The sequence below is a fragment of the Ascochyta rabiei genome, chromosome 3 (genome assembly GCF_004011695.2).
Source record: "Ascochyta rabiei chromosome 3, complete sequence".
Classification (NCBI taxonomy): domain Eukaryota; kingdom Fungi; phylum Ascomycota; class Dothideomycetes; order Pleosporales; family Didymellaceae; genus Ascochyta; species Ascochyta rabiei.
Window position 1 is genome coordinate 1,008,175 of NC_082407.1, and position 27,254 is coordinate 1,035,428.

General features: G+C 54.8%; 12 protein-coding genes across 12 annotated transcripts, besides 11 other annotated features; 6 read left to right on the forward strand and 6 right to left on the reverse strand.

Moving 5' to 3' along the window:
* Nucleotides 1-13: 13 nt before the first annotated feature.
* On the forward strand, nt 14-515 carry EKO05_0001968 (vacuolar ATPase assembly integral membrane protein vma21; the record flags this gene model as incomplete). Its single annotated transcript, XM_038942344.1, has 3 exons — nt 14-111; nt 223-314; nt 382-515. The coding sequence occupies 3 exons, from the start codon at nt 14-16 to the stop codon at nt 513-515; spliced, it is 324 nt and encodes a 107-aa protein (XP_038795431.1).
* Nucleotides 516-1,452: 937 nt separating this feature from the next.
* On the reverse strand, nt 1,453-2,723 carry EKO05_0001969 (uncharacterized protein; the record flags this gene model as incomplete). The annotated part of the gene is made up of 3 exons (XM_059635812.1): nt 1,453-2,282; nt 2,365-2,442; nt 2,507-2,723. 3 exons carry the CDS (start codon nt 2,721-2,723, stop codon nt 1,453-1,455), a joined length of 1,125 nt encoding a protein of 374 aa, XP_059491795.1.
* Nucleotides 2,724-2,972: 249 nt separating this feature from the next.
* Nucleotides 2,973-3,079: a tandem repeat.
* A 588-nt stretch (nt 3,080-3,667) lies between these two features.
* Nucleotides 3,668-3,758: a tandem repeat.
* A 221-nt stretch (nt 3,759-3,979) lies between these two features.
* Nucleotides 3,980-4,014: a tandem repeat.
* Nucleotides 4,015-4,088: 74 nt separating this feature from the next.
* Nucleotides 4,089-4,202: a tandem repeat.
* Nucleotides 4,203-4,467: 265 nt separating this feature from the next.
* Nucleotides 4,468-4,505: a tandem repeat.
* A 146-nt stretch (nt 4,506-4,651) lies between these two features.
* Nucleotides 4,652-6,472, reverse strand: EKO05_0001970 (uncharacterized protein; the record flags this gene model as incomplete). The annotated part of the gene is made up of 3 exons (XM_038942317.1): nt 4,652-4,828; nt 4,885-5,768; nt 5,818-6,472. The coding sequence occupies 3 exons, from the start codon at nt 6,470-6,472 to the stop codon at nt 4,652-4,654; spliced, it is 1,716 nt and encodes a 571-aa protein (XP_038795433.1).
* An 813-nt stretch (nt 6,473-7,285) lies between these two features.
* On the reverse strand, nt 7,286-9,146 carry EKO05_0001971 (uncharacterized protein; the record flags this gene model as incomplete). The annotated part of the gene is made up of 4 exons (XM_038942316.1): nt 7,286-8,455; nt 8,505-8,635; nt 8,688-8,970; nt 9,033-9,146. 4 exons carry the CDS (start codon nt 9,144-9,146, stop codon nt 7,286-7,288), a joined length of 1,698 nt encoding a protein of 565 aa, XP_038795434.1.
* Nucleotides 9,147-10,418: 1,272 nt separating this feature from the next.
* Nucleotides 10,419-12,289, reverse strand: EKO05_0001972 (protein phosphatase regulator; the record flags this gene model as incomplete). The annotated part of the gene is made up of 2 exons (XM_038942360.1): nt 10,419-11,529; nt 11,640-12,289. 2 exons carry the CDS (start codon nt 12,287-12,289, stop codon nt 10,419-10,421), a joined length of 1,761 nt encoding a protein of 586 aa, XP_038795435.1.
* Nucleotides 10,892-10,923: a tandem repeat.
* Nucleotides 12,289-12,339: a tandem repeat.
* A 189-nt stretch (nt 12,340-12,528) lies between these two features.
* Nucleotides 12,529-12,604: a tandem repeat.
* Nucleotides 12,605-12,908: 304 nt separating this feature from the next.
* Nucleotides 12,909-13,082: a tandem repeat.
* A 315-nt stretch (nt 13,083-13,397) lies between these two features.
* Nucleotides 13,398-13,431: a tandem repeat.
* Nucleotides 13,432-13,908: 477 nt separating this feature from the next.
* Nucleotides 13,909-13,947: a tandem repeat.
* A 734-nt stretch (nt 13,948-14,681) lies between these two features.
* Nucleotides 14,682-16,838, forward strand: EKO05_0001973 (uncharacterized protein; the record flags this gene model as incomplete). Its single annotated transcript, XM_038942350.1, has 3 exons — nt 14,682-15,424; nt 15,481-16,162; nt 16,317-16,838. The coding sequence occupies 3 exons, from the start codon at nt 14,682-14,684 to the stop codon at nt 16,836-16,838; spliced, it is 1,947 nt and encodes a 648-aa protein (XP_038795437.1).
* Nucleotides 16,839-17,253: 415 nt separating this feature from the next.
* EKO05_0001974 (uncharacterized protein) lies at nt 17,254-18,279 on the forward strand (the record flags this gene model as incomplete). The annotated part of the gene is made up of 1 exon (XM_038946827.2): nt 17,254-18,279. One exon carries the CDS (start codon nt 17,254-17,256, stop codon nt 18,277-18,279), a length of 1,026 nt encoding a protein of 341 aa, XP_038795438.2.
* A 504-nt stretch (nt 18,280-18,783) lies between these two features.
* Nucleotides 18,784-19,901, reverse strand: EKO05_0001975 (uncharacterized protein; the record flags this gene model as incomplete). The annotated part of the gene is made up of 2 exons (XM_038942303.1): nt 18,784-19,805; nt 19,859-19,901. The coding sequence occupies 2 exons, from the start codon at nt 19,899-19,901 to the stop codon at nt 18,784-18,786; spliced, it is 1,065 nt and encodes a 354-aa protein (XP_038795439.1).
* Nucleotides 19,902-21,360: 1,459 nt separating this feature from the next.
* On the forward strand, nt 21,361-23,193 carry EKO05_0001976 (uncharacterized protein; the record flags this gene model as incomplete). The annotated part of the gene is made up of 3 exons (XM_038942351.1): nt 21,361-21,608; nt 21,657-22,818; nt 22,876-23,193. The coding sequence occupies 3 exons, from the start codon at nt 21,361-21,363 to the stop codon at nt 23,191-23,193; spliced, it is 1,728 nt and encodes a 575-aa protein (XP_038795440.1).
* A 377-nt stretch (nt 23,194-23,570) lies between these two features.
* On the forward strand, nt 23,571-24,680 carry EKO05_0001977 (RNA pol II transcription cofactor; the record flags this gene model as incomplete). Its single annotated transcript, XM_038946828.1, has 1 exon — nt 23,571-24,680. One exon carries the CDS (start codon nt 23,571-23,573, stop codon nt 24,678-24,680), a length of 1,110 nt encoding a protein of 369 aa, XP_038795441.1.
* Nucleotides 24,681-25,575: 895 nt separating this feature from the next.
* On the forward strand, nt 25,576-26,463 carry EKO05_0001978 (uncharacterized protein; the record flags this gene model as incomplete). The annotated part of the gene is made up of 1 exon (XM_038946829.1): nt 25,576-26,463. The coding sequence occupies one exon, from the start codon at nt 25,576-25,578 to the stop codon at nt 26,461-26,463; it is 888 nt and encodes a 295-aa protein (XP_038795442.1).
* Nucleotides 26,464-26,633: 170 nt separating this feature from the next.
* EKO05_0001979 (uncharacterized protein) lies at nt 26,634-27,032 on the reverse strand (the record flags this gene model as incomplete). Its single annotated transcript, XM_038946830.1, has 1 exon — nt 26,634-27,032. One exon carries the CDS (start codon nt 27,030-27,032, stop codon nt 26,634-26,636), a length of 399 nt encoding a protein of 132 aa, XP_038795443.1.
* Between the last annotated feature and the right edge of the window lie 222 nt (nt 27,033-27,254).

Below are 27,254 nucleotides of genomic sequence, written 5' to 3' on the forward strand. Positions count from 1 at the left end.
ACACACACACAAAATGACGACGCGAAGAATCGTAAACGACGAGAAGACGAGCCTGGACTACGATGGCAAGGGCGCACCGGGGCCGTCCAACACCTCGCCTGCCGTCCCTACGTGAGTGCCTTCTTTTCAATTTCAGTCTGATGGCTTTATCACAGCGCACGTGTATTCGCAGGAACAAAATCCATGGTACTATACCGCAACACTGCTCTAACGCCCCCCCAGCTCTGTAATCTTCAAACTCATGTCCTTTACATTCGCCATGATCACATTACCCATCGGCACCTACTTCTTCACAAACGCCTACGTCTTCAAGGGTATGTTGAGCCAAGCCGTGAGGGGAAGAACAGCTTCACCACGGTGTAAAACTAAAAACAGCTACAGGCAACGCAACGTACGCGGGAGGTCTCGCAGCACTGATGGCCAACGTGGTGCTGATCGGGTACGTGGTCATGGCCTTTATGGACGACCAAGCGGAGCAAGTGGAAGAAGCCGAGAAGGCGAAGAAGACGTCGTAGTGCACTGATTGGCAGGCGGGTGTAAGGAGTGTGCGGAGAGAAAACAGCTCAAGTAGGGGGGAAGGCCTGGACACGAACAGCCAGAGGGTGAATATCGTGACGAGAGAATTGGTTCCGGCCAAGAACAACATGCTGTATTACCAATTACTATATAGCTGTTGTATGTGTTAAAGCAAGTACAACACGCTGCATAGCTTATTTGGCTATTCCTACATAGCTGTTAGACATGTCAAAGCAAGAACACGCTGTATTATAAGTTACTATATAGCTGTTGCACATGTCAAAGCAAGAACACGCTGTATTATAAGTTATTATATAGCTGTTATACATGTCAAAGCAAGAACACGCTGTATTATAAGTTACTGCATAGCTTTTAGACATCAAAAGCAAGAACCACACGCTACATTATAAATTACTGCATAGCTGTTGGAGACATCAAAAGCAAGAGTGACAACGCTGCATTACCCATCCTACATAGCGGTTGCACATGTCCAAATGCAAGAATATCGTGTAGCCTGCGCGGACGCCTAAGGAGTGACTGGTTTCCTCCTCCCCCATTCCTATTCTTGATCCCATCATCCCATGGCATCGCATGTATGCGCCTGAAACTCCATCATGTACCCCTGTACCCAATACTGCGATCGTGGCTAAGAATGCTTTTGGCTCCTAGCTGCGAGGTGGGTTGGGAGGTGCTTCCTCCCCAAATGCAAGGAAGGATGTGGTATATGGACATGGGAACTCGTCCACCACATACTCGCTCACGTCGTCTTTCCTCCACCAACTCCCTTGTGTCGTCTTCTCTGCCAACTCCCTTGTGTCGTCTTCTCTGCCAACTCCCTTGTGTCGTCTTCTCCGCCAACTCCCTTGTGTCGTCTTCCCTCCACCAACTCCCTTGTGTCGTCTTCCCTCCACCAACTCACTGCGGGTCATGCGGAATCTAGTTCTTGCTGAAGCGCCTCTTGAACCAACTCTTCCTCTTGTCCTCGCCCCCTGTGCTCTCCTTTCGCAGAACGCTCGGTCGGGCCGCCGGCTCCGCACCGCGCTCTCCACCGCCAAGTTGAATCGGCAGTCTGGGCGGCAGCGTCTTTGCTGCATGTGGAGGCGGTGGCGGGGCGCCGCCAAGCTGTTGTGGAGGTTGGGTTGGGAAATAGCCTCCTCCCTGCTGCGGTCCGTATTCCTCCCTGATGGGGCCAGTGTAGCCATTCGCGCGATACTGCTCGCCCATGTCGCCCTGGGGCGGACGTACAGGCAGGGAGCGCTCGATGGACGAGTTCTCGCTGCTGGGATCGGTACCGTAGGCGGCGTCGCTGTGGCTGCCGTTGGAGCCGTTGGTGTGCACCGTGTCGCGGCTCTGCTGGTAGCCGTTCGGCGGCGTCTGGTTGTATACGTTCTGTCCGTTGCTCATGCGGCCGCCCTGGCTTCCCCACCCAGGGTCGGACTGCATGCGGGTCCCGTAGCGGACGCGTGGGGGGCCGCCGACGGGACCGCCCTGGCCGTAGCCGTTGTCGTACGAGTCGCGGGGAGGGCGGACGTACTGCTGGGTGGCGTGGTAGCTGTTGGAGGAGTTGCGGTGGACGTCTGGACCACCGCCGTAGTACGAGGATCTGCGAGAGGCGCCGCCGTAGTTGGACATGACGTCGGTCTGGTCGGAGCGCATCTGCGAGGCGCGGCGGCGGTACTCGCCATCGATGGCGGCTTCGAAGGAGCGGATGGTGTCGAGCGGGCGCTCCCAACGAGAGCGTGTGGGGTTGGAGAGGTCCGGCTCGGCTGGCGCTGGTTGTCAGACGTGTTGTTTGTTGTTTGTTATTTGTGGAGGGTGGTGTGCACAGGGAGGGAGTGCGGGACTCACCAATCAGGTTGCCGTCGGCATCGCTGTGCTGGAAAGAACGAAGGGACTGCAGCGTGGGCTTCTCGAGCGCGGCGGCCACTGGCCATTGTCAGTGCATGTTTACGTTTACGTTTGCGTGGTCGGGCCATATCTCAAGACGTACTGGGCTGGGCCTCGTTCATGGCGGCGTTGGGGTTCGCCTTTGTGCTGGGGTCGTAGTGGGTCTTGCGGCGTTCGCTGTCGCTCTCCTTGCGCGCGTGCTTGCTCTTGGGGCTGGCGTTTGCGTTGGGCGAGTCTCCAGAGCCGTGGCTGCGAAAACTAAAGGCGCCCGTGTTTGCGCGCGCACGCCCTTGCTCGGGCCTGGCCTGCTGTGAATCCATCGTGGCCGACATGTCCCCGTTTTTCGTGGGCCAGCTGCGGCTGCAATGGCTGGCGGGCGGGTAGAGCGGAGCCCAGCTGCGGCCGTCTGCGATCGGGTGGAGCGCGGCGTGGTGTTGGGGTGGTGTTGGGGTGCGGCGTGGGCTGTGCGTGGGCTGTGCGTGGGCTGTGCGTGGGGATCCGCTGAAATCACAGGCGATGATGGAGCGAGTGAGTGGAGCGACGGCTGAGTTTCGCGCGCAGAGACAGGACGATGGCGATGGCGATAGCGATGGCGATGGCGATGGCGATGGCGATGGCGATGGCGATGGCGATGGCGATGGCGATGGCGATGGCGATGGCGATGGCGATGGCGATGCAAGTGGGAGCGAGTGCAGCGAACAGAGACCAGTGGACAGCGGGCGGATGAGCAGCGGCGGCGGTATATTATCAACTACGCCAGAGGCCGCGCAATGGTGAATGTTGAACCCGGCTGGACTGCGTAATGGAGCGGTGCGACGGAATGGTGGAGCGCCCGGAGCCAATGGGCGGCTGGAGGATCGCCCGCAGGCTTCTGAAACGCCGCGTGCGCCGGGTGCGAGACACTGCCTCACACGTCAGCGAGCTGTGATTGTCTCGAGCCTCAAGCAGCGCAAAGCAACGTCGAGGCCTGGCAGTGACGACTTCTGATTTCCTTTGCATCGATGTTGCCTTGTCGAGCATCCACCGTTGTTGTGCGATGTGTGGTGCGTGGTGCACGCAAACATGGCTCCATTCCTTGCCACCCTCCGCTTCAACGGCTGGCGCATCCGCTTGCATCCTAACAAAAAATAAATAAAGGTGGCCGTGCCCAGCCACAATGCACTTTCATTGTCGACGGACCAGCCCCATGGCAACCAGCCAGACTTTCTATGCCAGCCAAGTGACTCTACAGTATGCCAGCCAAGTGACAGTCAATGCACCTGCCGTGTATTGTATATTGTGTATTGTGTATTGTGTGTTGTATATCGTGTATTGTGTGTTGTGTATTATGTATTGTGTTTTATGTATTGTGGATTCCGAACATTGCCAACGAACAACCTCTCACGACAGCACGCTGCAACACCACGCAGCTGCCAGCCCAGCCGTGAACCCCCCACCCCCACCTCTCCAATCGTGCATCCCCACACCTCCCCTCCCGTGCCCTTTACTCTCCAACAAAGCAGCGAAGAAATGCCACAGCCACCAGCCCCAACAGATAAACAAAAGACAAAAGACAAAGATACGACATGACACGACATGACGTGACGTGACGTGACGTGACGTGACGTGACGACCTGCTGCACCCCATGTCTGAACAGCGCACGGCATGCCCACCCCTCGAAGAGAGCGTCGACGCGTTCGTTACCCACTCACTCACCCACCCACTCACTTACTCACTCACTCACTCACTCACTCACCCACTCCCTCCCTCACTCACTCACTCACCCACTCACTCACTCCCTCACTCCCTCACCCACTCAGCTTCAGAATTATGGGGACAATCCGCCTACAATCTACCTACAGGCTGCAGGCAGGCAGGCATTCTATGTAAAGATAGCACTCCCCTACCTGTGCTGTGCATGCTTATCGTGACATGTTATCCGGATCCCTGCTTTTTTTTTTTTTTTTGTCCGGCTGATAACCGCTGCATGCAGTGGAGTAATTAGATGCAGTAGGTAGGCTGCTAGATGGCGACTTTCACCCTGTTCGGCGTGTACAGATACGGTGTGGTGTGTGCGCGTGAGTGCAAGGCAAGGCAAGGCAGGAGGGCAAGGCAAGGCAAGAGGGCAAGCAAGGCATGTGGGTCGTTTAGACTACCTACCTACTCTAGCACGAAGACGATGCCATCGTAGGTGATATCTTCACGCATTTCAGTTCCGAGTTCACGATTCCCATTCCAACCTCGTGTGGCTCATGCACACTCCATCATCTAAGAGTGGGTAGGCATGGCCACCTCCGCCTTGGTCGCAATCGCGTCGTCGCTGCTCCAGAAGCTCGTCACCGTCTTGACCTGCGTGTAGAACTGCAGTCCGGGCTTGCCGTAGAATGTGTTGGCACCACCGCCGGCGATCGACTTCTTGTTGCCTGTGAAGGAGAACATGGGCAGCTGCGCGCGGTTAGCCACCATACACGTATGCTATCAGACCGCCTCGCTCCACTTACTGCTACGGGGATGGGCACGTTGAGACCAACCTGGCCCGCCTCGATCTCGCGCTGGAACCGTGCAGCTGTCGCGCCAGAACGTGTGAAGATGGCCGCGCCGTTGCCGTACTCGTTTGCGTTGATCGTCTCAATCGCCTCGTCAATCGTCTCGGCCTCCATGCAGAGGAGCACCGGTCCAAAGATCTCCTCCTTGTAGCACTTCATGTGCGGCTTGACGTTGGTAATCACCGTAGGACCGACCCAGTTGCCGTTGGGGTACTTGCCCGACGACGGCTTCTGGCCGCGGCCGTCGAGCACGATCGTGGCACCCTCCTCCTCGGCGCTGGCAATCAGCTCTTCGATCCGCTTCTTCGACTCGGGCGTCACCACGGGGCCAACGTCCGTGTCCTTTTCGAACCCACCATCTAGCTTGAGGGCCTTTGCGCGCTCGGCAATCTCCGAAACCCACGTCTTGGTCTCGCCAACCAGGACAATGGTGCTGAGAGCCATGCATCGCTGGCCCGCAGCGCCAAACGCAGCGCCAGAGATGGCATTGAGCGCGTGGTTCTTGTTGCAGTCGGGGAGGACAGCAGCGTGGTTCTTGGCGCCCAGGTTGGCCTGGACACGCTTCCCGTTGGCAGAACCGCGCGAGAAGATGTACTCTCCGGCCTTGTTGGAGCCGACGAAGCTGATGGCCTTGATGCGCGGCTCATCGATGATGAAGTCCACCGTCCTAACCGAGCCGTGGATGATGTTGATGACGCCGGCAGGGAAGCCAGCCTGCTCGGCCAGCTCTGCGAGAATCATGCACGCACCGGGATCGCGCTCAGAGGGCTTGATGATAACCGTGTTACCCGTGACGGCGGCGATCGGGATAGTCCAGAGGGGAATCATGGCGGGGAAGTCTGGTCGGCGAGTTAGCCTAGGCGGCTGTCGAGCTCAGTAGACACTTACTCGAGGGGCAGATGGCAGCCACGATACCCAATGGCTCCCTGTAGCTGCGAGTCTCCATGTCCTTTGCAACCTCGAGCAGATCGCCGGTCATTTGGGTCGTGATGCCGCAGGCAGTCTCGACGACCTGCAGGCCACGGAGCACATCACCCTTCGCATCAGCAAGCGTCTTGCCCTGCTCGAGTGTGATGCTGGCAGCCAGTCTGTCCCAGTTCTGACGGATGAGGTTGGCGTACTTGAACATGATCTGCTGCCTGTGCAGCAAGCTGGTCGCCCTCCAGGCCGGGAACGCCTTCTCGGCGCTGTCGACAGCGGCCGTGAGCTCCTCATCGGTGCTCTGAGGCACCCTTGTCACCAGGTTGTTGCTGGCCGGGTCGTGCAGGTCGATCCATTGGGTTGCTTTCGAAGCCACAAACTTGTTCTCGATGAAGTTGGGTGTGTCCTCGGGCGACTGGATCTGCTCGTGGGTCACTGGGTAGCCTTGTGCTGCTGCAACGCCCACGGGCTTCAGGTGCTGCGCTGTGGCGTGTAACCGCCTGGCAGCGACCTGGTTGTGCTTCGCTGGCGACGACATTCTCGAACACAGAGGGGCTGCGCGGTGGAGGGAGGAGCGAGCGGTCAGCGCCGGTATGCGTGCGATAGCTCGACGGGATGCCATGTTTCCGCTAAATCGACAGCAAGGGGGAAGTGGAAGAGCGCAGCTTCACCGCCAGAAAAGGGCCCGGCTACTTGTAGGAAGTTCGGAGTAGAACAAGTGACCACGAAAGCCATAGGCTGTTCGCGGCTTGGAAGCGAACCACACTCCGGCTTACCCTCCCTATACCGACGGGTTGGTGTGGACCGCTCCCCGCTTCCGAGGTTCAATGAGAGCTCTCTCCCGCAACCTTGCTTCGGCGGCCGGCGATAAGCTCGCTAGCTACACGCTTTAGACGCCATACTCCATTAGGGGAGCCCATTCCGAACACGAAGCTTGCTGGTTTCCCTGCGGCAAATATATATGAACACACGAAGAACACTTGAGAACTCACAAAGAACACTGAACTCACAAAGAACACTGAACTCACAAAGAACACTAAACTTACAAAGAACACTAAACTTACAAAGAACACTAAACTTACTAAGAACACTGAACTCACAAAGAACACTAAACTTACAAAAACACTGAAGAACTCGTGAAAAACACTCAAGAACACTTAAGAACACTCAAGAACACGTGTAGAAGGCAATGGCAAACAGTCCATGCAGACATCATGGTGTTTCGAAGCTGATTCATCATCTTCTTCGCAAGACAGCGGCTATCATACACTACGACTTTTCATCCGAACGATATAAACTTTGCCGAATCAAACACAACCGCTATTGAGATATCAACTGCCTCCTAGACACTCGAGTCTGGGGCTAAACGCTGCAAATCAAAATCTTCTCTACTTCCTCATGCCGCCTGCCGACAGCTGCAACTCGCCGACTCCATCTACTGGTTAGATGAGCGTGTCTGGCGCTTGTTGATCTCAGCCTGTACCTTCTCCGAGCCAGTCGCAACGGCCTCGGCAGCCTTGTCCTTGGCATCAACGGCAGTCTTCTTAGCCTTGTCGGCCTGAGCCTTGAGCTGCTCCTTGGAGGGAGCGGCACTGGAGCCAGCGAAGAGGGAGACGAGGAGAACAAGGAAAGTAACGGCAAGAGCAGCGAAACCACCGGCAACCTCAGGGACAAACTTGACAGCCTCAATGGGGTCACGCTTGGCGATCTCGAAGAAGAGGTTCAGCTTCTCCTTGATGTACAGGGCTGGGTCGTCCTTGAAGACAAGGTCAGAGGGCGACTTGGGCGACTCCTTGGGCTTAGGGGCGGTCGCCTCCTCCTCAGCCTTCTCGGCGGCGACCTTGGGGACAAATGTCTCCTCCTCGAGCTTCTTGGCATCCTCGATCGAGTGACCAATGTAGATGTTGTCAAAGAGAATGTCGTTCTGCATGGACCAGAGCTCAATACCAACAGCGCCGATGGGCTCGAAATTGGCAGGGGTCTTGTCCTCGTAGTAGTTGGGGTTGGCGATCTTGCGGGGAGCCCAGACGCCCTTGTAGAGCGGGTTGTCGATGAAAGGAGCGGTCCACTTGCCCTTGTAGGCGGGGTTCTTGATCATCGGGGCCTCCCACTTGCCGCAGCCAGAGATCTCGTCACACTTGGGGTTGGGGACGGTAGGGGCGACCCAGTCACCATCCTCCTCATCATCCCAGTCCTCAGGCTTCTGGGCCTCAGGGTCGGGGATGGTGGTGGGCTCATCCTCGAGCCAGTCCTCGGGCTTCTCGGCTGTCTCGTCGACAATCTCAAAGGGCGCGTCCTCGTCCCAGTCCTCGGGCTTGGTGGCCTTGGGGTCAGCGATGCGGGCCTCGTCGACCCAGTCCTCGGGCTTCTTGTCCTCGGCGTCGTCGATCTCGGCCTCGGGGTTGACCGCGGGGGTGAAGTCCTCGAGGAGAGTGCCGTTGCGGGTGGACTCGCCATCGATCTTGATCTCGAAGCTCTGGTCGGGCTTGACGATCAGAGTGTAGAGGGTGGAGGTCTTGACGATGCGGGCCATCGGGGGGTTCTTGAGGTGCTTCTCCTCATACTCGCCGGTCTTGGGGTTCTTGTGCTTGAAGATGAAGTGGACCTTTGCGGTGGTTAGCTTGGGAAGGAGGGGCTGAAGGGGAGCGTCGTACCTTGTTGGTAGCACCGCACTTGTCGGGACCGAACATGATCACGTAGGGGGAGGCGTTGGAGAACTCGTCAGCGTGGAGAGCTGCGTTGTCCTGGAGGAGCTTCAGGTAAGCACCACCGCACTCGAGGCCGTCTGCAGGCGTGTTAGTAAACCAACGACGCGAAACCCGTGACTTGCAACTTACTCTGAAGCTTGACTTCGTACTGAACAACAAGCGTGTTGTCCTTGTTGTCGACAGCCTTGGGGAACTTGGCCGAGATGGCGTGGTGGGCAGCCTTGTCCTTGACGACGAGACCCTTGTCGCCCTCAACGCCCTTCAGGACGGTGGGCTCCTCGACAGACCAGGTGCCGACGTACGCCCACTCCTCGTCTTCGGCCTTGACGTCCTTCTTTGCGTGCGAGGGCTTCCATCGGCTCTCCCAGTCGTCTGTGAACTGCTCCAGGAAAGGGGCCTTGAGCGCGGTGGGCTGTCACGGCAGTCAGCATGCAACGACTACCAGACATGCGGCGAACCGCATGAGCCACGTACAGTGAAGGTCGGCTTCGCAACCGATGTAGACGACGACGACGAGTCGGCGGCGGGCTCTTCGGCGCGCACGACGGCGGCGGCGAGCGCAGCGGTAGCTCCAATTGAGAAACGCATGGTGATTGCCTGCTGTCGGGGAAGGGCAGAGGTCTTAGGTGGAGAGTTTGGAGGTAGGTTGGGTAGGGGAAGAGGCGCAAGCTGGGGCGCGACGATTGATAAATAGTCGCGGGAGGGAGCTGCGAACGTGAACGTGAACGTGTCAACTTTGATATGGGGCCCTCGCCTCTCATTGGCTGCTACCCCTGTCCTCCAGCTTCGCGGACACTTCGAGAAGAGCGAACACTTGGCCTCTCACTCTCACGATTGTTTCGGGTGGATGAAGCGCGGGATTATGCGTTGATGGCTTCACTATGCGTTGATGGCTTCACCCAGTGTTTCCAGAGCTCCGCCCCTTCTTCCACACGGCGTTGCACCCGCTCTGGTCGCAGCCTCCTTGCAGCCTGCCCCCGCCCCACCACGCGCTCCTTGGCGCTAGTGTTCGCTAGGCTGACGGCTCGCCTTTGTCCACCCAGTACAACAGTGCAACAAGACAAGTAACAACACTTTTCTGGATGCGAGACAGCGCCAGTCCACGCCCACACACCACCTCGTTCCACGTCGTTCCACGTCGTTCCGAGGTCGTGCTCGGCACACGTTCGTAACGACCAACATCTCACGTGACACGGCGCGCTTGTGGAACTCTCCGCATCTCCACAACGGCGGAGCTGGGGTAATCTTGTGCATGGTGTGATGTGCCGTGGCCGCGTCGAGCCACACGCCGATGCACTCCGCACAAGGCGGTGGTCAGCTGCCGTCCCATTGACCAGACTGTCGCAGGGCAAACCTAAGCGGGGGAGCAAGACCGCCAAAACACCGCCCCGTTGCAAGCTCCCATCAGCGCGACGCTCCAAGTAACATGCAAGAACCGAGTTGGTCTGTTGAAGCACCTCGACGAAGTCACCTCGAGGAAGTCACTGGCTGAGCAGGGAGCATTTCAAGGCTGCGAGCGTGGTGCCGTGAGGGCCTTGTCGGCCTTGTCCACACTCACATTACTTTCGATTCTCCAAGCCGTCGAGAGCGTCCATTGCTCTGATACACTCTTCAACCAGCACGTGTTTGTAACGCATGTATTATCAGGCGGGCTACGGACCATGCACGTCCATAGTCGCCGCCAATGCAGTGATGCCAGTTCTACAAATCAAGACACCGTCATAGCCAGCCCCAAGCCTCTCATCCAGACTATATATGCGAGTACCCGTACAAGAAAGCCCAGCCATGATCATGGTACAGTGAAGAAATCCAGTAACGCCGGTCGCTAGTGATGACGTCCCCGTCCCCATCCGGCCTTTCCTAGTTTTTCCATCCCACATTCCAAATTACATGCGCAATGTCCCTGGCCGTATTCACAGTGTCCACAACGCTGCCTAATATGCCCCCGCGCTGGGGCTCATCGTCGCTGTCTTCAAAGGGGGCAATCATGCCTGATGCTGTCCTTCGTAGGCCTCCGGATTCCGAGGGGACCTCGAGGTGCTTGTTTCGTGGAGAGAAGGAACCCGAGGCCGTGGGAGTCGCCGGTCGCTGGTCTCCAAAAGCGCCTGAAGGGTTGAAGTAGTCTTCTTCCTCGTCGTCATCTTCAGGCAAGAGGAAGTTGGAAGATGGGTGCGAAGGTCTCAGGGTTTCTTGAGAGGGCGAGGGCGACAGTCTGCTTGACCGCCAAAAGCCCAACGAGTGTGACGGCTGCTGCTCGGTCACGTCCGGCGAGTCCGTCCTGTACTTTAGTGTTGTGGACGGCAGCTTCTCGATTGTCTTGTTGCCAGGCTTCTTGATGCTGCTGCTGTTGCCGCTGCTGATGCTGGTCTTTGAGGTGGTCCTCGACAACGGTCGCTTCTTGTTCTTGCGTGAACGCTTCATCATGACCACGCCCTCGTCTGAAGAGGAATCCTCGTCGTTCTGCGACGCCCAGGGATTGTGGTTGAAGTCGTCTTCATCATCGTCTCCGTCCTTTGTTTCTATTGCGATGCACTGCTCGACTTTATCATCGAACCGAATGTGCTTCTTCTCGCCCTCGAGTGGGGAGTGCAGGCCGGATGTCGATCTCGAGGTGAAGTAATCTGTCGGCTCTCTACTTGTCGTTCTCGACATCAACGACGACGCTGTAGGGAGGTCGGAGGTTTTCCTTCCAATGATGGGTCGAGGCTTGCGGCGCTCCAATGTCACGGTCGGTGTTCGCTGTGCTTGCGCCATCTCTGCAGCCTCTGCCACCAACGAGGAAGAGGACAGCGACTTCTGCAGCATCGCCTCGGACATGCTGCGCTTCTTCAGAATGGGCTTCTTCACGCAGCCGAGGAAAGAGCCGCTCTTGGACAGTCGGCTGGCGGGCTCCGAGTTCTGCTGCGAGGCAAACCTGTTGCAGGCAGGCTGCATGGGCCCGTAGAGCCAGGTGACATCTACATCTTTGAGCCTGCGTTGGTCGTTAGCCTTGAATCACGATGCGAAGCTTGGAAAGCGGTGCACGGATGGGGATGATCGACGCTAAAGACAGGGGTGGCGATCAGAAAGCTTGGAACTCACCAATTGAGTGTTTCGGGCGACACGGTCTTTAGCTTGAACTGGGACTTGGCCCACGTTCGCCACGAGGCATTTTCGAGCCTGGAGCGCTCTCCGTAGACGCTCCGGTGTTCGACAATGTGGCGCCACGAGGACCAGATGTCCTCTTCCCTCCACTCGTACGAAAGGTAGTCGACGTGATGCGAAGGCTCCTTTCGCACCGCCGAATCGTCCTCGGAGACGGGCACTGGGTCAGGCGTCGTCAGAGGCGTGTCGGTGTACAGCGTGCTCTCTGGGGTGGGGTGCGGGTCGAAAGGCGGCAGTTGCTCGCCGACGATTTTGACGCTAGGAGAGTTTGCGTGGTCCCAAGCGTCTGTGGTTTTGATGTATCCGCTTGGGTTCCTGCCGTAGTCGGGAAATGTAAGGCCGTCGTCTTCGCTGCTCGACTCGTCCAGTCTGGTGTCGAGTGACAGGCTGCTGGAGGAGGCCGAATGCAGCGACGAGGCGCGGGACGACTCGGACGGTTCGGGGTGGGCGCGCAGATCGTTGAGCGAGAAGTGGTTCCTTCGTGGCGACGCCAGGGCGCTGTACAGGTTCGAGGACGAGACGGTGCGCGCCATGGGGGGGCCGCCAAACGGCGAGCCCTCTCGTGGCGTGTGCAGTACTTCGGCCATGGTGGGTGATGGTGAAGGTGCGAGTGGCGGTGGTGGTGGTGGTGATGGTGCGCAGGCGCGCAGGCTCAATGCCTCGGTAGCAGTCACAGCGAGTGCGAGGTGGTGGTGATGTCGGGTTCCAGGACGCCCTCGGCGGTGTTCCTTTGGCTGGCCGGTGTCGACATGCGTGTGCGTGGTGTGCGATGCCGGGGTGGGTCAAGCAGCAGCGGAGGGCGTGGAGATGGTCGACATGCAAATATGGCTGGGCAATGCAAGGGCAGGGCAGAGCTGGGCAGAGCTGGGCAGGGCAGGGCAGGGTAGAGCAGAGCAGGGCAGCGTGCGAGGTCGTCGACGTCCAGATGCAGTGCAAGGGTGCGTGGGGGTGCAGCAAAAGGGAGAATGAGTTTGCACGTTGCGAGAGGCGCTGGGGAGACGAATCGACGGCCGAGACCCGGGCTAGTGCGAAAATGAAGAAGCCAAAATGCCTCCTCCCCGGGCGCACAGCGCCTTATTTGCTAGTCACACCCACGGGGTCTTAGGTTTCAAGACGCTGCTACGGCCGATGCATGCTTTCGTCCTGCTCTGCGCGCCCGTAGCCCCCGCGTCTGTGGAACGCCGCGGGGCATGATAAGCGACCCACTGTTGTTGCAGTTGCTGTTGTTGTTGTTGCTGTTGTTGTTGTCGTTGCTGTTGTTGTTGTCGTCGTCGTCGTCGTTGTTGTTGTTGTTGTTGTTGTTGTTGTTGTTGTTGTCGTTGTCGTCGTTGTCGTCGTCGTCGTCGTCGTCGTCGTTGTCGTCGTCGTCGTCGTCGTCGTCTCTATCGTGCAACATACAACTAAAAACAAAGTCGCCCTCCCAAGACGACGTTGTTGCTGCCAGGGCTCCGTCAGGGCTCATGGCCCCTGTCTCGGATGATCGGCTGTGCATGCCAACGAAAACCGAAGCCTGGACCGTCCCATTCTCGACTGTTCGTGTCCGCAAGTCGCAAACCCCCAGCGCAGCCAGCGTCACAAGCGGGGAAATGAGGGGCTGCTGCAATCGGACAATCGACTGTTCACGCCTCCAAGAGGCTGATAACGTTTCCAGCGCACCGTGGAACGGTGGAAGCGCTGCAGTCATTGCCTTGTCCATGCTGCTACTCGCTGCTGCTTACTGCGCTGCTGCGAGATAGTCTAGTCCCCGCAGCTTAGTTCCTCAACACCAAAACACCATCCACCTGTGGCATGGCATGACGAGCCACCAGAGCCACCGTGGCCGCTCCCAGCTGTCGCTGCTCCCCCACAGCGCCTTGGATGTTCGGCGTTGGGGGAACATGTGGAGACCTTGGAGCCGGTCCCTCTCCATCAGCAATCCACCGCATGACGAAAACGGTGCATTTCACATTGCTCTGGTGGTCGAAACACACTCGCCAACTCGCTTGGACACGTCCCCGCATCCTGTCCAGTCATTTGCGACTTGGCCTCGATAGTGCCTTGCACGACGCTCTCCTCCAGCGCCCCCCCCCGCTAGAAGCACTGCTAGAAAAGGTTGTGCGTAGTACAGTGGGGTTAGACGGTTCAACAGCTTTACAGCGCTCCCCTTCTGTGCATGCACCTCAGCTCCTTCAACACGCTGTTGCAATTGCACAATGCAGACGTGGATGCAGGCGCAGACGCAGACGCAGACACAGACACAGACGCAACTGTGGATTGCGGTCCTGCGCGTTGTTGCGCGGCCCCTCGTATCTTGGTCTCCGCGGATGCTGTGGTTGAGGACTGAATGGTTCTGGGTGCTGACCGACCTACACATGACGTTGCAAGGCTGCACCTTATGCGCGTCTACAGGCTGAGGGCTTGGCGTGGTGTTGAGTACCAGAACAGGCAACCCGGCGTGCCACCCACGGCACCCTCCATCGCGACCCCGTGTCTTGACAGCTACACAACCACCCCCGATTTGTATGGTAGATAAACATGTCTCGTCGCTAGATGAGGGGCTCCTGATAGCCATGGACCAAACGACGACTGTGGGTTGGACAGCCATCTGTCAGGGTCCGCCGACGCTTGCCTGCCAAGTGAGACTTGCAAGCTGATCATGACAACAGCGATTTAGCTTTGCACAAGTACTCGTAGTCTTATCTTGTCGCGAGCCTCACAATTCTCACAGGTCGTTGTCCATAGTAAATGTGATTAACCACGTCTCTGCAGAATCCAGATGTAAACGATTCCCGGTCCCGCCATCGCGTAATGCGATCGCTCTCTGCTATATCCCGACGCGCGCATCTCGGCCATACACAAGCTCCGATCGCGAGGCGCAATGGCAATTAGGCAATTCACAAGCAACCGTGGTTCTCTACTTTGTAGATTCTGCAGTCCAGCATGCTACGCTTCTCCTCTCTCCAACCCTATCACTTTCTCCGGCAGATCTGACTCTACAAAATGGATCTGTCCACCGACACTGACAAGCCTGGGCGAGAGACGCAAGCCACTGCAGACTCGACGCTTGCGCGCCATGACATCGACGTCGCTATCTCGCCATCCTCCCACAGCAACCGTACGCTGACAGAAGGAGAAGAGGCAGCACGAGCGCTCGTCGAAAGCAAGGACGAGGCAGCCTCCAAAGACAGCGACAACAAGCATGTCGTCACCGAAACACGCCCTACCGCCCCTGCGGTGCAAGAGGAGGAGCGACCGAAGCGCAGCAAGCTGAAGATCAGCCTGATCATGTTTTCACTGGCCGTCGCCGTACTCCTCGTCGCACTGGACACCACCATTGTCACGACTGCGCTGCCTACCATCGCCGAAGAATTCAATTCTGCCTCTGGGTACACATGGGTTGGTTCCGCGTATCTGATCGCCAACTCGGCTGCGACGCCCATCTGGGGCAAGGTGTCGGACATCTTTGGTCGCAAGCCTTGTCTGCTGATCACGAATGCCATCTTCTTCGTCGGCTCACTGATCGCTGCGTTATCGGTCAACATGAACATGCTGATCGGTGCTCGCGTCATCCAGGGTATGGGCGGTGGCGGACTGATCGTACTGGTTAACATTGCCATTTCGGACCTCTTCGCCATGCGCGATCGCGGCGCGTACTTCGGTATCATTGGTGGTGTGTGGGCGCTGGCCAGCAGTCTGGGTCCCATTGTGGGAGGACTGTTTACCCAGAAGGTCAACTGGCGTTGGTAAATTTTAATCTTACAGTCATAACAGTCTTCTACTGTCTTACTTACAACCCCAGGATCATGTGGATTAACCTACCATTGGATGGTCTAGCCTTCGTCATCCTGATCTTTTGTCTCGACATTCACACTCCGAAAACGCCTCTTCGCAAGGGGCTGAAAGCCGTTGACTGGCTCGGTTCCTTGACTATGGTATCTGGAACCATCATGGTCCTGCTCGGCCTCGAGTATGGCGGTATTGCGCATCCATGGGCTTCAGCAATTGTTCTCTGTCTGATCATCTTCGGTGTGCTCATCATTGCGCTGTTCTTCGTGGTTGAATCGAGACTAGCGCCATATCCGCTTATGCCCTTGAGCATTTTCTCGAAACGTTCCAATGTCGCTGCACTCGGTACCTGCTTCTGCCACGCCTTCGTTTTTATCCCGGGCAACTATTTCCTGCCTCTGTACTTCCAGGCTGTCCTTGGTGCTACACCCATCCTTTCTGGTGTGTATCTGCTGCCCACTGCCATTGCCCTCTCCATCTTTTCCATCTGCACTGGTATCACGATTAGGAAGACTGGACAGTACCGTCCCATCATCTGGTTCGGCATGTTCATGATGACTCTCGGTACTGGCCTGTTCATCGATCTCGGGGCGCACTCGTCATGGGCAAAGATCATCATCTACCAGGTCATCGCCGGTATTGGTGTTGGACCCAACTTCCAAGCTCCTCTCATTGCGATGCAAAGTCTCGTTCCTGTAAGCACATGCCATTTTCAGTTCGTGTCGGGTAGCATACCTCCAGCTCAGAATTCTGGGTCAATGAACCCCTTACGTCCATGTCAGCATGGGGTGTTTTCTGCCGCAACCAGATATCTTCGCATTCTTTGAGAGAATACTAACCAGCCCCTAGAAGCGCGACATTGCAACCGCAACTGCGACATTCGGCTTTGTCCGCAATCTCGGCTCTGCCATTTCCGTGGTTGTTGGCTCCGTCATCTTTCAGAACGAAATGAAGTCTCAACAACCCTCTCTTCGTGCCTCCCTTGGCGAACAGACTGCTGCCTCATTTGGCGGTGGCGCCGCAGGCGCAAACGTCGGTCTGATCAACTCACTCCCCGGCCCCCAAAAGGCCGTAGCTCGGGAAGCATTCGCGCAGAGCTTGAGCAAAATTTGGATCCTCTACGCTGTAATTGGTGCGGTCGGGTTGTTGATATCGCTGCTGATCGGAGTGAATATGTTGGACAAGCAGCACGAGGAGACGAAGACGGGATTGGATGTCGAGAAGGAGAGACGGGCAGAGAGAGAGGCGGAGAAGGCAGAGAAGAAGCTCAAGAGGGCTAGCAAGGACCAGAGCAAGGCGAGCTTGCCGTTGGATACTGAGAAGGGGGATGTGACACCTGTCGCGGACGGTGAGAAGGAAGTCAGGGTTTGATTTATTTCCTGGGTACATCGAAAAGTGCCTTTTGAATTGGATTTTTTCGCATAGCTGCATTTTTTGCACTTAGCATAGATACCATACTGTATGATAGATTTTAATTCGGAACATAACTTTACTCCATTCTGCATATCCGGTTATACAGGGCTACAAATTTTCTTAATCCTTTCTTATTTACTACCAATGCCCCATACGTCTTTTAAGACAGGTATCAGCAATGGGCAACAATTCCACAGAATCTGAGTGATCGTGGTATCTGACTGTGGTGCACAACTCAGCTTGCATACTAGCGGTTTTTGACGCAGTGCGGTTAATCTTCCGGCTTTCGCTACCCCATCTTTAGACCTGTCAACTCCCACTAATCACTTCAGACGACCAGACACAAGATATGCACACAGAGCATCAACCGAGCATGTCCTATTTTGGACTGCCCCTCGAGGTTCTCCTCAACGTCCTTGACCAGCTTGTTGGATTTCCTGACGGCCGCCAACCCATCTTCGATGCCTCAAACCCCATCACCAAAACTCTGCGAGCACTCACTTTAACATCCCGTACTATCTACCCAATTGCGTCGAGATATCTCTACAGCCACTGTCTCTACCTTGGTGACTGCGTTGGCTATTCATGTCTCCGGAGAACGCTAGGCCTGGACCTTGGAAACCATCCACAGTCGCTACCTTATGGTCAAGCTGGACGAAACGACAGATTGTGGCACGACGCCAACATCCATCGGTACATCACGTCGGTTTTTATCTCTCCGATGAGACTCGAATGTAGTGATTCGACGCCCGTGGTCCGACTACCACAGATCTTAGACCTCTGCGATACAATTGGATCGAGATTAAAACGACTAGTATTGGACATACAGCCCGTACACTTCCCACACAACGAGGACGCGCACCTGAGGTACTATTGGGGCGGGCAAAACGTCTTTTTACAAATGCCGAACCTGGAGGAACTAGTCGTAAGCTACGACGTGATGGACTATTTTCCACTACCGCCGCCGAATTTGAAGAGACTCACTATCACAACACAAGACCTCCACGATGCAGCAATGAGGTTCTGCTTCTCCGTCTCCACCCTGAAGACCCTCATCCTGCTCCGCCCAATAGAACTAAGCGCCGCCGACATCGATAGCCTATTCACTGCCTACAAGGGCCTGAAGCTAGATGTCATCTTTGTAGCCGTCAACTCGAATCATCGCACCCCAAAGGACACCAGAAACTGGACTGACGGCGACACAGTCACGATCTGGGAAGCTGACGTTCCTACTAGTTTCTACGGCGACGACGACGATCTCGCCTTGTGTGATAGTTGGATATGGAGTCATGCTGTCCAAGGCACGCTTTGGACTCGGAAGTGTAGACGCATGGCTTCGTGGTCGGAGGTGCAGAGGAGACTCGCTGGGCCTGTTCATTATATCGTGGATGACACGTAAGGCTGAGCGAGATTCGTGTGTGGGCGACGAAAGCAGCGTGTCCGTGTTTCGATTCATCCCTTAGGTTGTGTGTAGTCGCCCTCGGACGGAAGCTTGTGTTCATCCGGTACATCCTTGTGAATGTTGTTCATCAACACACACGGGTGTCTACCTTCTTGAACAACAAACAGGTTTGATATGACAAACGCCCAACATGGTATTTGCGTCGTTTGCCGGGCTGGAAGTTCTTCACTCCCGTGTACATGAAGAAGCGCGTCCTACTGAGACGGGTGTTCTTTATTCTACAGATCGGGCCTAGCCAGTCATCCTGACGAGGAGATCGAAGCTGTGCGGATCCAGTGCTGAAAGATGTGGAGGAGAAGTCTGACATCAGGAACAAGGAGAGTTGTTGGGTTGCGGTCGTCGTGGGAACAACAGAGCTAGACCACCCCAAGATAGAGACCATTTGAATGGAATTAAGATATGTGCTGTTTGTATTGTGTACACTGTCAAGAAACCCCAAACTCACGCAACAGCAACCTGCTGCCCCGGCTTCGCCAATGCTTCTCTCGCTGCCTTGGCTGCGGCCTCCTTCTTGTACCTCTCTGCCCTCCCATACGAGTCCGCATACCCATTCTTGATAGCCTGCTCGACGGTAATCGGCGGCCACTTTGGCTCCTCGCCCTCTTTCCGGCAGTTGGGCAAACACTTGACCTCGTAGTCCGGATTGCCGGAGAAGAAAACAGGGATGCTGTAGCGCTCTTCTCCGCTCTTGTTGATGACGCGGTGCAGGTTGGAGATGTACTTGTCGTTTGACCAGCGCATCATCAGATTGCCGAGGTTGACGACGAAAGCGCCGGGCGTGGGCGCCACGTCCAGCCATTCTTTGGTCGCGTAGTCGTAGACTTGCAGCCCGGCAACGTCGCCTTGTAGCAGGATGGTCACGCAGCCAAAGTCGGTGTGTGCGCCGATTCCGCGTGTTAGTTTCGGGGGGCTGTCGGCGGGCTGCGAGGGGTAGTGCAGAAGCCGCATTGTGGCGACGGCGTCGCTGCTGTACGAGTCGAACCAGCTTTCTTCCAGATCCAGTGTCAGGGCTAGGACTTTGAGGATGTCTTTGGCGAGCGCAACGACTTGGCCGTAGTAGTCCAGTGCTGTGCTCTTGAAGTCATCGACATCGGGGAGAATCTCTTTAGATGGCCACATGTTGGGGCCTGAGTTGAGTTTCTTGTTAACGAAGTACGGATGGTCTTTCGTAATTTCGTCGCCAATGTAGAACCCTTCCTTGAGCTCTGGTAGTGTGCCCTCCTCGAGGATTTGCGATTTCATCAGCTCGTATCCGCGGTTCCATGTGTTTGTTGTGTCCTTGTTGACTGTGTTCTTCTGTTCCAGCTCGAGATCGAAGAACTTCTTGTTCCAGTTCATGATCTTGTTCTGTAGTTCGAGCGGCACGTTGTGCCCTGTAATCTGAAAGAAGCCATTGTGCAAGCAGCAATTCCGGACTTCCTCTACGAGCCTCTTCTTCGCGGTGGGATCGTTTTTGTAGAAACCTTGATCTAGTTAGAGGAAGCTGCACGACTTGGTATCGGAAGCATATACTCACTCGAAAAGTCGAGAATTGGTGGTGCGTCACCCGCGCCTGGCATCTTGAGTTGTGCTTTGACTGCTGTTAGGCTTGACAAGTGGTAACGTCAAAGGACGATCGACGACTGTGCAGCTTGATGATTGATGGTAATGGTTTGATTGACCAACAACAGCGCTCTCTACGCCGTTTATATTGAGCCATCTTTCACTACTCATAGTCTATCTCCAACATCGCTACCCCTCACGCGACGCATATCGATAACAGCAGAGCGTGTTCGAAGATGGGGTGGTGGGGTTTCCGCGACGCCGACAAAGCTCCGAGCGGTGTTCACCCCACTCTTGACTTCCGCTTCAAACACGCTGGTCCTCGTTATGCGGGATACCATGAGATTACAGATGATGGTTTGGATTTTGAAGTGAAGGTTGGGGTGAGTTCTCGGATTGCAACATTCGTGCCGCACAGGCATGTGACGTAAGCCGGTTAGCGTGTACTTCCCACGTTGCACATCAGAACTGTCCCCTTCACGTCGGACCTTGGATCTAGTCCAGATAGTAGTTCATATCCGTCGCATCATGAGCAGACCAGAGCTAACACCCGTCATCAGACTCTTAAGTCACCAGCCTGGTCACTATTGGCTTTCAGAAAGCAGAGCTCTCCCAATCTACCTTCACCCATAACGGTCGATAGCTGGACAAACTCACTGGCTGGACCAAATTCCTGGGGAATAGCGACTCACTCTTCTTGCATGGAATGTAGTCGAGCTGCAAGCGGACACTGCAAACCAACCACATGGCCTGAGGAATAAGCGATTCTGCAGGAATGCAGTTCACAGACGCTGAACGCAGACCATGCTCAGCCTCGCCTCAGGTGACACTATTCGATATCGGTTGACGTATTTACACTTCGTGCGCACGTACAAGGCAAGACCTGTTTTTCCTAGGCGTTGTCATGACCAGGCCGAATTCCGAGAAACAAGCAACGCCACGACTTGTCGCGTGTCTACCCCAGATTCAATGCGTTTAGTACCCGCACCGACTCACGTCCTGCATCCGGTCGATAACGGCTATATTTGACATTAGTCAGTCCGCTAGTCTTCTAGATCTCCTGTTGTCTTTCCAAAGCACCTTAGTGTACGCTCTTTGCCTGCTCGAGCCACTTGACTCCTTGTTAGTACACGGTTGCACTTGCCACTGCATCATCCCCAGCTTTTACTAGCCCTTGGCTTCCGTACCAATAGATCCGCTGAGGCTCTAGTTTCTCTAAAGGCACATCCGGTGACCTTGTCCGAAGTACCTTGGCCATTGTTGGTCGGGATGGCAAAGCCGGACAGACTCAAATCTCGCTAGCAAAGACGCTGCAACCATCTGTGGGCTGGGTCAAGACGTTGGCATTCGTATTATGGCACCATAATCATTTCTGTGAGGTACTCAGGTATATAACAAGAGCTGCATCCGGCACTGTAATGTTCCAATTTCAAAAGATTTGTGAATACACGTCTGAACCTCAACCCTACGAAAACCATGTCTGAAGAAGGAAAACAAAAATCATCAATGGTCTCTTGTGACCGTGTTGATGATGGCACTGTTCGTGTGAACGACGATGCTATTCAACGCCTCAACGTCGCCCGCACCGACGTTGGGCAGCAGGAGGAGGATGCCCGGCTTGCAACCACAGCCGAGAAGACAATGACCGTCCGACAAGCAGTCCGCTTGTATAAATGGGCAATCATATACTCAATGGCTATGAGTTTAGCTGTTGTTATGGAAGGGTAAGCTAGGAGACAATACACACGAAAGCTTTGCTGACCATCTCACAGTTATGATCTTGCAGCCATGGGTTCTTTCCTCGGCTACGACCAATTCCGTCAGCGCTTTGGAACAGAGCTTGATCCAGCTGGCAACCCTAGAATTTCACCTGCCTGGCAAGCGGGAATCCAAAATGGTGTACAAGCAGGCTCTATCATTGGCCTCTGGGCTAACGGTTACATCTCAGAGTGGCTTGGCTACAAGAAGACCATGTATGGCGCTCTGCTCGCGTCCGTCATGTTCAACTTTCTCCACTTCTTTGCTCAGGATCTCGGCATGCTCGTCGCTGGTTCGGTGCTGCTCGGTCTACCGTGGGGAGTTTTCCAAACCCTCACAGTCACGTATGCTTCGGACATTACTCCCTCGACTATCCGCCCTTATCTGACCACCTACATCAACCTGTGCTGGGTGATAGGCCAACTAGTTGCAGCGGGCGCACTTCGCGGCTGCCAATCTCTCGGCAACGATTGGGGCTGGAGGATCCCCATCGCTATCCAATGGGTCTGGGTCCCCTTTATCTTCCTCGGCGCCTATATGGCTCCTGAGTCGCCCTGGTGGCTCGTACGCAAAGGCCGCTACGAAGAAGCACGGCAGTCGCTTGTCAAGGCTACAACACCGCAGGCAGATGTTCACTTCGACCCCGACCAGGCACTGGCGCTGATCAGGCATACCAATGACCTTGAAGTAGCGATGAGCGGCGGTGTCAACTACCTCGACTGTTTCAAGGGCGTCGAGAGACGCCGTACAGTTATTGCTTGTGTTGTCTGGCTTACGCAAGCGTTGTGCGGTGCTGCTATGACAGGCTACTCAGTACAAATTTTCCGCGAGTCTGGTCTTGACGAGGAAGGTGCGCTCAATCTCAATATCGGCCAGTACTGCCTCGGTGTTGTTGGTACGATCGGATCTTGGTTCCTGCTTCGTCATTTTGGGCGCAGGACGTTATATGTCTATGGTTTGATCATACTTTGTGCCTTCCTTATGGTCATCGGCGGTCTTGGAGTCATCTCTCGTAACAACACAAGCGCGGCGTGGGCATTGGGGAGCATTATGCTGGTGTATAACCTCTTCTATAACTTCACCGTCGGTCCTGTATGCTATGCCATTGTCGCGGAAATGTCTTCAACTCGCCTGAAGATCAAGACTGTCGTTCTCGCACGCAATGTCTACAATATTGTAAGTCTCCCCACTCGAAGCTAAGGCGCTGAGAATTGTATGTTGACTTTTAAATAGGGAAGTGTCTTCAACAACATCGTTGTCCCACGCATGCTCTCCCCAACAGAGTGGAATTGGGCTGGCATGACCGGCTTCTTCTACGGCGGGCTCACTGCTCTGCTTATCACCTTTATGTGGTTCATGTTGCCAGAGACTAAGAGGCGAACGTTCGCCGAACTCGACGTTCTTTTCGAGAACAAGGTGTCTGCAAGGAGGTTTGCGAAGACCGACGTTGATCAGTTTTCGGGACACAGCACGGTCATCAAGATTGATAGCAATGCTGGGAGTAGCAGCAATGGCGAGAAACCTGTTGCGCTCAGACGTGAGGTAGTCTGATCTTCTGAAGTAGCTTTCAATTAGACACGGTGCGGTCTTTGTCTGTAGCAGCACAATGATCTTGAGGCAAACACAGTATCCGGCAGTACCGTATTGGTGATCGCAAATGCCCCGCTTTATCTTAGAAAGACCTCAACGCCCATTGGCCAATACCGGAAGCTGCATTTTCCGCGACGCCCCACCTTGTGGATTTGATCTGCTTTGCTCAGCTTGACAAAGCAGAAAGTACGCTAAGCCCTTTCGTCTTAATGCGCCGCTTTGCTAAACATTTACCAAGCACCTGTCACCATAGTTAGATCCTACTTGAACCCCTCGAACGCCCTTTTCGAACATTCTCGAGTATCTCAGCATAGCTGTATAGCTCGCCCGTTCGACTGATGAAGACTATTTCCTCCATCTTAATCGCCGTCATCGCAATTTCAGCTGCAATTTACAACAACGAGTACATGCTCTCACGCCTCACGCGCTTTAAAAAGCACTTCACCACACCTTCAAACAACCTCGCCAACACAACAAGAGACATGTCTGCCAACAACATGTTCCGCGGGTTGCCCGTTATCCCCGACGAGCAATTCTCTACTACATCGCCTCGCAAGATCGCCAAGTCCTTTCTTGCAGTCGAGCAATCCGAAGGCGCAGGCGCTCGCGTCCGCCGATCAGTTGGCACTCCCAAACTACGCAATTTCTCGCCCTTCCTCATGTTAGATCATTTTGCAATTCCGCCCGGTGCAGGTTTTCCTGACCACCCCCACCGCGGGCAGGAGACCATCACATATCTGCTCTCAGGCGCTGTGGACCACGAAGACTTTGCAGGAAACAAGGGTACTATCGAGACTGGAGATCTGCAGTTCATGACCGCTGGGCGCGGTATTGTGCATGCAGAGATGCCACAGCAAAACGAAAAGGGCGAGGCGAACGTAGGCATGCAGCTTTGGGTTGATTTGCCTAAGGAGCTGAAGTCCTGCGAACCGAGATACCGCGACTTGAGAGCGAAGGAGATTCCGGAGGCTACGTCAGAAGACGGCAAGGTCAACGTGAAGGTGATCTCCGGTCTGGCGTACGGCATAGAGAGTCTGAAGGAGTTGGCATACACCCCCGTCTGGCTTCTGGACTTCACAGTACAGCCTGGTGGCACTGTTAAGCAGCCTCTACCCAAGGGCTGGAACGCGTTCGCCTACCTCCTCAATGGCACTACCATCTTCTCCACTGACGGCGAATCGCGACCAATTGAGCAGTACCACAACGTTGTCTTCGAAAAGGAAGGCGACAGCATCGAGGCTTCAGTGGAGGAAGGTGCAGAGAAGGAGTCGAGATTTATCTTAGTTGCTGGACTCCCACTTGATCAACCCATCGTTCAGTACGGACCCTTCGTCGTCACCAGCAGGGACGAAGTCATGCAGGCCATGTCAGATTATCAGACACATTCCAACGGATTTGAGCGGGCGTACAACTGGGAAAGCGAAATCGGAAAGAGCATGGTCCACTAATTGCTCAAATTGATATTAAGTAAGATCGACACGACGAGACGATCAAGTATATAGTTTTTTCTTCTTCAACAATGATGTTTTATTCTTATATTTCAAACTACTGCCTTTGAAGCTTGCGCAGTAGCGCTGCTTTTTCAAGTTCGTATGTACTTAACTAGTGAACAGAATTACTATCTACAATAGTTTTCCTCTTAATCTCCTTTTCACACTAATACTATTCCTTTCTAACTATTTGAACAGACAGACTGTCTCTACATATATTTCTAGAAATATGAATGACTTCCTATTGTATTAACTAAATTCTCTTGTTGCAGCAAAATTCGGGGACCACCCCACGCTCTTACCAGACTTCAGGAGTCACTCAGGATAGTATTTTAGAGGCATCATAAACCTACAGGTGACCAGAAGACTCCTCATCTTTCTAGCTATCTGAACTCATTTACAAAACATTACCAAAGACCTCCAGATGTTGACGTTTGAGCGAAAGATTGGACTGGTACGTTCAGGATGTTTTGCAAGACGAGGAGCAGACTGCTTTCGGTACGAATCAAACTCGCAGCACCATGGAACATGCACTATGTAAACATTTGGACTGATCCACGTGGGTCGCGGTGGGGGGGGGGGGGGCGTAAAACTGCTAGCTCATCAGAGGTCTGCTTACACATTTCGGCATGAATGTTGCAATTGCCTGAGTACATGGGCATTACCCATACAATTATAATCGTAAGTTGACCCTATCACCTTCCCTTTTCGGCAACGACATGTAGATCCGCTATCCAGCCGACAATGTCGCGATATGCAACATGATGGCACTATTCGCAGCGTACTTGGCGCATGTAGTGATTATTTAAAAGGTCAAACACTCACACAAGTGGCCTTGAAACAGACCTTCGCCATGCTCCTCACCGCCCTTCTTGGTGCGGCTTTTGCAACAGCAACTACCTTGGCGCAGCCCACCAACGGTACCAACACTACTTACGTCGGCCCCGAGAATGGAAACCTTGTAATTGTGGGCGGCAACCTGCAAAGCGACAGCATCTGGCAACGCATCATCACGCTCGCTGGTGGCGTCGACGCCCCCATCGTCGTCATCCCTACTGCAGGCGGCGAGCCAACATATGACGCCAACTTCTCGTCGGCAGTCTCTTTCCGGCGTCTGGGCGCTAAGAAAGTTACTGTACTGCATACCTACGACCCGGCTGAAGCAGATACATATAAGTTCATTGCGCCCCTGCTTGAGGCTAAGGGGGTGTTTTATGGAGGTGGGCGACAGTGGAGGCTTGTCGATGCGTATGCGGGCACCAAGACAGAGACAGCGATCCAAGCGGTGCTGGACAGAGGCGGAGTAGTGTCTGGATCGAGTGCGGGTGCAAGTATCATGGGCAGTTTCCTGGCACGTGGAGACACCGCGAACAACCAAGTGATGATTGGAGATCACACTGTTGGTTTCGGATACCTAAAAAACACAGCTATTGACCAACATTTCTTGGTTAGGAACCGACAATTCGATCTGTTCGACATCCTGAAGGTGTACCCGGAGTTGCTGGGTATTGCCATTGACGAGGATACGGCGCTGATAGTGAACAAGAATGACGCGGAGGTGTTTGGTAGCACTTACGCTGCCTTTTATGACGGCGGGTTCTGGTCAAGGGAAGGAAGCGATTTGAAGAATATCCCACCGCCGGAGTCTCGCTTCTACTTCCTAAAAGCTGGTGACAAATACGATCTGGGTGCAAGAAAGGTCGTCGACGCTGAAACCATAGCTGAAAGGAGTGAGTTGTAGCATGTCTGGAGTAGAATATGCATTGGCGAATGGTATGCTCGGAATGGAGAGTAGATGCTGGAAATGGCTTTTAAGATTCGAGATCTCAGACGTTAACCGCCACATACACAAAGAGCTTAATGTATATCTTCTGTCTCTGCAACCTTTTCTGTCTAGTCCATTCTAGTCCGTCAAGGCTCAGTAACTCTAGGGCTTTCTACTGCCACAACGCGAAATCTGGTCCCATCAGCAAAAGCAGCCTGGTCATCCTCAAGCTCCTTTTTGCGCGGACTGTTCGCAAACTGCTCGTTGAATGCTTGAAAGTGCGCTTCGTCCCTCAGTTCAACCGTGGTAATGCAGTCGTAGTCGATAGTCGCCGCGTCACCGAAGAAGACAAGAGGTGGAGGCACGTCGTTTCCTTCTGCAGCAGCAGGGTTGCGCTTCACGTAGTGGCGGGTATGGCGGACAGGAGCCTGGTCACCGAGGACTTCCAGAACAAGAGGGATGTGTTTCTTCTCGTAGTGGTCGACGAAGGCTTCAAGTGTCATGCCCGGCTTGCGGGTGACGAACATGAAGATGGTGTATGGCATAATGGCGGTTCGAGTTGTTTGATTGGTATTTCGAGGGGAGAGGTGTGATGCCAGAAAGACTGATGTTGACAGAGCCGAACATCAACCATGTACAAGTGGGCTTCTTATACCTTTGCTCTAGTGCTGTTTGTGAGTTGATCCCATGCTGTGGTATGATCCATATTCGTCAAGATAGTACCTCTAGGAGACTAGTGCTCTCATGTCAGACATCCATCTTACACG